This window comes from Hipposideros armiger, unplaced genomic scaffold (assembly GCF_001890085.2).
Source record: "Hipposideros armiger isolate ML-2016 unplaced genomic scaffold, ASM189008v1 scaffold_7, whole genome shotgun sequence".
Lineage (NCBI taxonomy): Eukaryota > Metazoa > Chordata > Mammalia > Chiroptera > Hipposideridae > Hipposideros > Hipposideros armiger.
In genome coordinates, this window is record NW_017731357.1 from 2,142,923 (window position 1) to 2,153,209 (window position 10,287).

General features: G+C 40.5%; 1 protein-coding gene across 1 annotated transcript; it reads left to right on the forward strand.

Moving 5' to 3' along the window:
* Positions 1-7,575: 7,575 nt before the first annotated feature.
* On the forward strand, positions 7,576-9,289 carry LOC109385990 (60S ribosomal protein L30-like). The gene is made up of 2 exons (XM_019648848.1): positions 7,576-7,591; positions 8,855-9,289. The coding sequence occupies exons 1-2, from the start codon at positions 7,576-7,578 to the stop codon at positions 9,262-9,264; spliced, it is 426 nt and encodes a 141-aa protein (XP_019504393.1). The 3' UTR covers positions 9,265-9,289.
* Positions 9,290-10,287: the final 998 nt, after the last annotated feature.

Genomic DNA, 10,287 nt, shown 5'->3' on the forward strand with positions numbered 1-10,287 from the left:
CACACAGCGAACCCCACGCCGCCGCCGTGACCCCCCTCCCCGCCCGGGCGGAGCCGCCAATCGGCGTGGCCCGCTGGCCTCACGTGACCTTTGTTGACTCACGTCAGCCGTGGCTCCACTGAACTTGCTAGCTGCTCGAGCCCCGCCCACCGAGGCCGCCACCGACGGGGAGCGGGACGCAAGCCAATTCTGGCTGGTGGTTGGCTGCTGGGCCCGTCTGTCGGGGGGAAGGGTTGTCAGCGAGATGGAACAGCCAGTTAGGTTGTGCTGCTTAAATATACTGGGACAGAGAATGGAGGTTCCAGGCCGTGTCACCTCCGGCGCCGCGGCGGGAGGGGGAGGGGAACGGTGGGGAAGGGCGAAGTCCGGCACCGCCCGCGGCGAGAGCAAGCTGTGAGAGAGGGCTTTGCCTGCGGGGAGTTCGGAAGTGGGCTCAGCCTGCGGCTTCAGCACTTCCGCGCTCCGGGGGTCCTGGGACCTCCCCCCCTCCCCCCCACACCCAGGGCCTGGTAAGGGTCCCTGAACTCCGCCTTGCAAAGAAGGCACACACTGTTGGCACCGCTGTAAATAATGGCCTGCGTGAGGTGCGCGCTTGGGGAGCGGATGCCCGCCCCATGCCCTGCGGCTAGGGCGCCGCCCTAAGCCTGGCCTGCGCTCCCAGCCCGTATTCCCCTCGCTCACGCCGAAAGTAAAGGAGAAAAGGCCTCCTGACCGCGGCGGGTGGGAATGAAGAGCCCACCAGGTCTGGCTCGCTGACCATGACTCCCCACCCCCAGAGGTCTGTTGGCTGCACTTTGGAGCCAAATTTCATGCTACCTGCGTTTTATCGGTAGTTCATTACAGTATTGTAAGAAAAAGCAATGACGAAAATTTAAGCGGGATCTCCAGGATGTTGGTTTCTATTGCTGTGATCTCAGTGGGAACTGCGTGGAAGAGTTGGGGCTGCTTGTGGACAGTCAGGCCTGAGGGAAAATGTAAGATCTTCATCAGTTTGCAGCCCAGAAAAGCCTTTACCGCCCCCCCCCACACACACACACACCCTCACCAACATGCCTTAGGCAACAATAACACTTCCTTGTTCTCACCATGTCTCGGATGCAAATAAAAGTCACTAGTCTGGCTTTCAATCCATAGTGTAATTAGAAGAAAAAGAAAACATACCTTCGGTCCATTACTCTTTACAAAAGGCAAATTTAATAAGATACGTCTCATATAATAGATCTGTTACCGGGCACACCTCTTGTCTTCAGGGATAGGAAAATATTAATTAATGGACATGTGAAAACAAGGTTTCCTTTATAAACATGAACTCATTTTCAATAATGTAACCAATAGACGAGAAATATTTAACTTGGATTTCAAAATATAAAAAAGACAGTTCAGTGCTGACTCAGTAATCCTAGCAGTATTCAGCGAGAAGCTATGCAAATCCCAACTGATTTTGCACACAGCTTTAAATTGTCCCCCTGAGTCTAATAACTAGACTAACAAACTGTAGTTTTATATAGATTATATTTCATGTTTAATTACTTTCTCTGAAACACCTCTTCCATTCTTTATGGTATTCCATTTTATTTGAATGAGTGAAGAGAGGGCTGAATATTTTCTACAGCTAAATTAACACATGCATTGTTAACTTTGTCACAAATGATGACCTTCAAAGCCTGGGAGATTTTGATACCACTATCCCCCCCCCCCAAACCACCACCACCACCACCACCACCACACACACACACACACACACACACAAACACGTAGACTGGCACAAGTAGAGATACAAATTCTGCCTTTATTTGGCTACCTTCCTGGAGTTTGTTCTTGACTCGGGCCCTTTCCAAGAATTATAAAGATACCCACCCCCACCCCTCAAAATCTTTCCCAACACATAATCATTACCAGATAATAACAGAAGAATTGCACTGAGTGGATTCAGTGGGTGGGTTGGAGTCAAGCAGATCTGAATCAAATCCTTACTCTGCACAGGCTGCGTGTCCTTGGGAAAGTTACTTACCCTCTAAGCCACAACTCTGTGTCTAGTCCAACTACAGATATCCAGCCTCCATCATGAAGCATGTCATGCAGTAATATCACTGTAACTTTTTATATCTAAAATAGCTTATAATCTGTCATAAGTGTATGTTCAATACGTATGAAAGTTTAGGTCCTCACTGGAGAGAAATGAGAAGTGGGATAAATGATTTTATAATTATTTCTATGAAAAGTGAATCTGAAAAACCATATGGAAGGCAGAGCGGTTGAACCAAAGGAACATGAACTGTGGCATCATACAGATCTAAGTTCAAATCCTAACTCTACCACTTGATAGCTGGCTGACCTTCAACAAGTTAGTCTAGTTTAAGCTTCAGTTCCCTCATCCGTGAAAAAGAAAAAATATAGCTACTTTATTATTTTTTTTAAAAGATTTTTATTGGGGAATTGGGGGGATGGGAACAGTGATGGGGAATTGGGGGAAGGGGAACAGACAAGTTGCTGTCGTTTTGTTCTTCAGTCTAGTTGTGGAGGACGTTGCTTCACTGACCCAAGTTGGCACCATCATTGCGCTCTTCCCGGGCGAGGCAGATCAGTCGCCGGCTTCTGGACGGCCGCTCACGCTGGCTGCCGGCCACACACAGTAGCCCATGGCAACCCACTGCCACAGGGGCTGCAGCTTCAAGTTGAGCTGTTGTTCAGCATCTTAGCTGTAGAGGGCAGTGTCACTGGCCTTCATATGTAGGATCCGAACCAGGGCCCTCTGGCGTCCCAACCCAGCTCTTAACCATCGTGCCACTTGGCCAGCCCCCAATATAGCTACTTTACAACATTATTTTAAACATTAAATGTCATAAGGTAGGGAACGTGCCAGACACATAATATGTGTTCAAAGATCTCAAAAAAATAGGAAGGTTGGAATTTCTAAAATCCTTTCTAGCTGGGTTCCTAATGTATCAATCAGCACTTTACCATTCACTTTCTCCTTATCCCTCCGCAACCTCTGTATAAACCAAACACATAGGCAGTCCTAATCTAATTTTTACTTAGGGTATATAACCCCAACATGCTATATCTCTCCATTACACTAGAAGCTGGGGAGAGTAATTTGAATTTACCAACTTGATATGTTTAATATAATGCATAGATAAATCAATATTTTAAAATTATATAAAATTTGTATCATACTAAGTGGTATGGACAAATTATGTAATGGACTAATTAGTGCATAATTTGTAGCATTATTATGCTAATACTATGTAAGTACCATCAATTAATATGAGAAGAAGCCCATTCAATTATAGGAAAATAAATTTAACTTCCTTTAAACAACTAAATACTTAACCTGAAGCATTTAGGAATGTGTAGTTCATTTATAATGTTAGTGCCCACATAAACCTATACAGATAATAAAAAGTTACATAACAGTCATGACTTATATAATCTTATAAATAAATCTATACTTATCCTTTATATCAGAATCAAAAATAAATTCAAAAAATTTACCTGCTCTTCCCATACTTAACAGTGTCATAAAAATTACCCAACGGATGTCCAAACACATTGATGATAAATATACGGTAACGGTAAAGGGGCGATAGGGAGCCAAGTAACAAACAGACTTTCAGTTATTACAAAAACTTCATTTGTCAGAATAGTTTTGGGACTTCTACTGGAAGAAGCCAAGACTCCCACACCCACCAGGAACCTAGACTTGCACCCTCACCAGGCTGTATAATGAGGCACCTCAAATCCCCACCACCATACTGGGGAGCCTGGACCTCTATCTCCATCCAGCAGTAATGAGGCATCACTCCCCCTCCCTACTGAGTTGGTATCAAAGGAGGCCTGCTAGAAAGTCAGGACTTTCACCATTGCCCAGTAGTAATGAGGCCACCACTCCCATGATGTCAGTGGAAACAATGTGGGGAGCAGTAATGAGGCACTCCTACACCTCCCAGCCAGGGTGGTATCAATGGAAGCCTAGTGGGGAGCCAAAATTCCCATCTACACCCACCAGTAACAAGAAGAACGTTCCCCTCCACCAGGGTGAACCAAGGTTGAGTAGGGAACCTGGGCTTCCACTCCTACCTGGCAGTAATAAGACAGTGCTTTCCTTTCCCCCACCAGCGATGTCAGAAGGGACTTGCTAAAACACAAGATTTAGATAAGTTCCAAGGTCTCATAATACCCAAAATGTCCAGGTTTCAATAAAAAATCACTCATACCAAGAACCAGGGTAATCCCAACTTTAATTAGATACGACAATCAACAGATGCAAACACAAAGGTGAGTGAGATGTTCAAATTATCTGACAAAGATTTTAAAGTAGCCATTATAAAAAGGTTTCAATGAGCAATTATGGACCCATTTGAAACAAATGAAAACCTAGAAAGTCTCAGCAAAGAAATAGGATTTTTCAGCAAATAAATCGGTGATAAGAACCAAATGGAAATTTTAGAACTGAAAAATATAATTACCAAAGTTAAAAACAATATCTGGGCTCAACATCAAAATGCAAAGAATACAGGAAAGAATCAGTGAACTTCCAGACAGAAAAATAAAAATTACCCAATTTGGACAACAGAGAGAAAATGGACTGAAAAAAGAATAAACAGAGCCCCGGATCTGTGGGACTGTAACAAAAGATCTAACACTTGTGTCATCAGAATCCCAGAAGGAAAAGATAAATATTGGGTTGTTTGAAAAGTCATGACGCATGTTTGCGACAGATGGCACTAGTTCATTTTTTAAAGTACTATAGTCATTCACATCTATGTTATTGCTATGTCCTTTGACAGATGACAGTTCTAGCTTCATTCTAAAAAAAAAATGAGCGATTTAGTTGAGTTTTGCAGATTTTACAACAAGTTGAAGATGGAAGACCGAACTGTGCATTTTTGCCATATTGTACTGTTTTACTTCCATAAAGGGAAGAACACACGTCAAGCTTGTGAAAAGTTGCATAAAGTTTACGGTGGCAATGCTGTACAAGAACATCAGTGCCAATAATGGTTCACCAAATTCCGTGCTGGTGATTTTGATCTCAACGACGCCCCTTGGTCAGGGAGGCACACTGAGGTTGATGATGACAAAGGCATTGATCAAGTCAAACCCACATTATACAACACGAGAGATTGGAGAAACATTGAACATCCATCATTCAAGCATTCACGACCACCTGAAGAAGCTGGGATACATAAGCAAGCTCAATATTTGGGTTCCGCATGAACTCAAGTTCATTTGATGGTGCATATAAACATCTGCGATATGCTCATTAAACGTGAGGAAAACTATCCTTTTTTGAAGCGACTGTTAACTGGTGATGAGAAGTGGATTGCTGACAACAATGTGGTGCACAAATGGTCTTGGTCCCGACGTGATGATTCGCCTCAAAAGACAATGAAAGCAGATATTCATCAGAGGAAGGTTATACTCTCAGTGTGGTGGGATTTTAAAGGTGTCGTGTTTTTTGAGCTCCTACCGAGGAACCAAACAATCAATTCAAATGTGCACTGTCGGCAATTGGACAGTTTGAACAAATCCATTATCCAGAAATGTCCAGAGCTTGATAATTGTAAAGGAGTTGTGTTCCATCGCAACAACGTGAGACCACACACAAGTTTGATCACCTGTCAAAAATAATTGGAGCTTGGATGGGATGTGTTGCCACACCCACCATACTCGCCTGACCTTGCGCCGTCAGACTTCCACTTGTTTCACTCTCTTCAAAACTCCTTGCGTGGTATAATGTTCAATTCAGATGAGGGTGTAAATCAGCACCTTGTTCAGTGTTTTACCGATTAAGACATGTCCTTCTATGAACGAGGAATTATGAAGCTGACTAGAATATGGCAAAAGGTTATCAAACCAAACGGGCAATATATCATTGATTGATCTTTGTTCTTTATATAAATAAATGACCTTTTAAAAACACAGACAAAATATGTCATGACTTTTCTGACAACCCTATAGGTCAGGGACCAAAAAGTATGCAAAGAAATAATGTCTGAAAAGTTCCCAAATTGATAAGGTCCTTGTCCTGAACTCTTGGAGAGTTGTATAAATAAATTCTATACTATAATACAAAGTGATGAGTACTAGAAGCTTTGCTCAGCTTTCTGTGGATGCTCATAGGAGAGGTTCTTTATCAGCCTTAGAGAGAGGGACCAGATAAACCTCCTAGAGAATAGGAGATGGATTGGTAGGAGCTGGAGGGTGGATACAGGGGTGTGTGTGTTCCAGGCAGAGGCAGAACATGTCTGCAAAAGCAATGACGCCTAAGAATATGAGATTTCTGGTAAGGAAAGAATTGGGAATTGAGGTTGAAAAATGAAGCAGTACCATAAAGAGTGTAGAAAGGCATACTAAAGACTCATACCAATGGCTTTGGTGATTTTAGGCATGGAAATGATAACTGTAAAGTTGCTACGGGTGTTAGTGCTACTGCTTTAAACATAACATTTCTTTTCACCTGGATTCAGCAGCTAGCACCAAGTTCAATGAACATTAGCTAGCTAGCTGGTCTAGCCCTTTTGCTAGACCAGGGATCGGAAAACCATAACCTACAGGCTAAATCCAGCCTGCCATCTATATTTGTACAGCCATTTTATCACACATTAAAATTGCATGAAATTCAAATTTTGGTGTATGTGGTGTCCATAAATAAAATTTTGTTGGAACACAGTCATGCTCATTCATTTATGTATTATCTATGGCTACTTTCACAAAACAACACAGGGTTGAATAGTTGCAACAGAGAATGTATGTGGTGCTCTCATTGCTTCACATGGCTGCTTAGTGACATACAAATCACAATGATGCTCTTATAATTTGGCAGTGTTTCAAGTGCCACGCATATAACACCATGACATTTTTTTATTACAAGTACTTCCCTATCATGTCAAAGCAAGAAAAAAGAAAAAGGGACTTCAACTGTCATACTTTCAAGGCACAGTGGAGTGTGGACTATTTTATCAAATTTGATAGCAAAGCATTTATTATGCAATAACACCAGAGTTCTGCTAAAAGAATACAATATATATCAACATTATCAGACTACACTTATCAGAGTATTCCCAACTGACAGGAAAACAACAGTGAGAACAATTAGAGAATTTAAAACATTATTTCATCACAGCAGAATTTCTTCACAAAAATAAAAAATTAAAATAAGGCTGCAACCGAAGTAATTTTCTGAGTGGCTCATTTCTCAGCCAAACAATGAAAGCTGTTTCATTAAATTGTGCTTAACTGCAACAGCCAAAGTAATGTGTCAAGAAAAAATAAATTTAAGACTATTAGCCTTTCAGCTAAAACAGTATTTGAAGAGTTGAGGTATTGGGAGCAACATTAAGAGTCAATTAAAAAAAAACAAGGCAATTAACAGTGATTTTCTTTGGTTCTTCACAAGTTAACAGAATACTAATACTACTTAGTTTTTATTTGAAGAGTAAATGCCTTGTTTGAAGTGACTGAAGAACTAGCCTCTCTGAATAGTCTGCATGGAACAACTACAGGGGAAAATATTTTCAAAGAAGCTGAAAAAGCACTGATTCAGTACAACATGAAGTGGAACCTGCTAAGATGTGTTATATTGATGGTAGTGAAATATGTGTAAAGCAGAAAAAACCTTATTTGAACAAATTACAAAGCTTGTGAAAACATAAGGCGTTTAAATCCTGTGGCTATTCATTGCATTATTCATCAGTAATTACTTTGTGGTAATATTTGAACTTATGTGTTATTGAACTAGTAATATTAATAATAGCTCATTCACTCTCATGGACTGAACAATCATCAGTTCTGTGAATTTTTATCATAAGTAGAAACTGAATATCCTAACTTGCCCTACCACACAGCAACCCAGTGTCTTAGCTGTGGCAAAGTTTTATTCTGATTCTTTTGAGCTCAAGGCCAAAATTGATTTGTTTTAAATGAGAACAGCCTTCAATCACTATTATCAAACTTTGAATGGCTTTGGAAATTAGCTTTTGCTGGAAACTTGATAATATGTCTTAATGAATTTTACCAATTATAAGGTAAAACACATATATAAAATTTATACAAAAATAATATCATTTTGACAACTAACATTGCTTGAATTCCAAATAATCCCAACTCCCTTTATATACTTCCATGCTCTCAAAAGTTAAAATAAGAAGCAAATTATCCATTCCCATACAAATTTGCAGCAGATATATTTTCCAAGCTCAAACCACAGTTCCAAGCAGCATTTTTCAGACCTCAGTACAAGTGCAAAGGAAATTTCCATTTTTCAAAATTCACTTAACTGTGCAATTGAGGAGTTTCTACCTAACCATCAATTGGAAGTGATTAATCTGCAATGTAATGACATACTAAAAGGCAAATATCAAGAGAAGAATCTAATAGAATTCTGTAAATGCATTCCATGCAAGTAATATGCTCAATTAAAATCATATGTACATGATTGATGTCAGTGTTTGGCAATGCCTATCTGTATGGAAAGACATTTTCAAAAATGAAATACATAAAATCCCATTACAGATCAGCATTAACAGACGAACATTTGCAAACTAATCTGATAATAAGGAATTCCAATTTTGAACCCTAATTAAGCAAAATGTATTCCAAAAACAAATAATCCCATTCTTCTCATTAGTAGACCTGTATTATCAAAAATTGTACTCAGTTATTACTAGCAGATTTTTAATTTCATCAACAAAATATTTTTTTAAATTTGTTGTTTTCCCTTAAATACCTACATAATATTTTTTATTTTGCCGCTTGGTCTGCAAATTCTAAAATATTTACTTATCTGGTCCTATACAGAAAAAAATTGCCAACCCTTGGCCAAACTAATTGGTTCCATGGGGGCTTCCAGTTCAAAATGATATATTGCTGGGCTGCTCTCGGTTGGGGGCCATTGCACACCTAAGGCAGGAAGATGGTAGCGCAAAGAAGACAAAAAAGTCACTGGAGTCTATCGACTCTAGGCTCCAACTTGTCATGAAAAGTGGAAACTACGTGCTGGGGTACAAGCAGACTCTGAAAACGATCAGACAAGGCAAAGCGAAGCTGGCCATCCTTGCCAACAACTGCCCAACATTGAGGAAATCTGAAATAGAGTACTATGCTATGTTGGCCAAGACTGGTGTCCATCACTACAGTGGCAATAATATTGAATTGGGCACAGAGTGTGGAAAATACTACAGAGTATGCACACTGGCTATCATTGATCCAGGTGATTCTGATATCATTAGAAGCATGTCAGAACAGACTGGTGAAAACTAAATCATGCAAAATTTTTCTTTAATAAAACTGGACAGAACTCGGTTTAACAAAAAAATTGATATATTGCTATTTTCCTCTAAATGTATGCTGGTTTAACTTCTCACAAAATACCCTCAAATACAGAAAAAAAGATGAGATATCACAATATCAAAGACTAAACCTGACAAGTAACCTAAAGCTTGGATCTGGGTGAAATTGATATTAATTATGAGGCAGATGGTCCTAAATGGGTGGATCAAGAAGACTCCAGTCATGATTTACCTTGGCTTAATTTCCATAAAGACACTGACTGAAAAAGGTAAGAAGCCACTTATTTAAGGCCCATGCCCTACCCCCTGATGACCTGCCATCTGTCTCACAATTCACAGATTGGTACCTAAACCAACAAGAGATGGCAGTTTCTCTACCCTTGTAGGCTACTCACCAGAATACTGATCTCTACCCCTACATCCACTCCATATCCCCCAGACAACTCTATTTCCTATTCATCTAGATAGGTAAAATAAGTGGGCAGGAAATAGAGAGATTGGCAGGATAAGGCAGGAGACCTAGATTTAAGGACTGCAGTCCCCATAACCATGGCTGGCTTCATGGAAATACAACCTGTGCAGTTGCACAGGGCCCCAGAATAAGAAGAGCCTCATGCTTGGTTTAATGCTCTGCTGTCACCATCTTGAAATTCTTAATTTTTGAACATGGAGCTCCACATTCTCAGTTTGCATGTAACTTTGCTGCAAATTATGTAGCTGGTCCTGTCCAAAATTTTAAGGAAAGGCCAGCTTCTTGAATGTCCCTGAGAGAAATCTGTGCTGGGAACTAACTGTATTGTGTTGTGTATCACATTAGTAAAGAAGAGGTACAAAAGGTGAAGTCAGACTCTGTGGACATTAGTGTGCCCTCCAGCTACAGACTCAAGATGAAGATTCTGCCACTGCTTTTACAGATAGATGATATGCTCAAGGGAAACTGGCTCAATCACCTGCAGACAGATATTGAGCCCACAGGAACCTTGTCATACTGGAG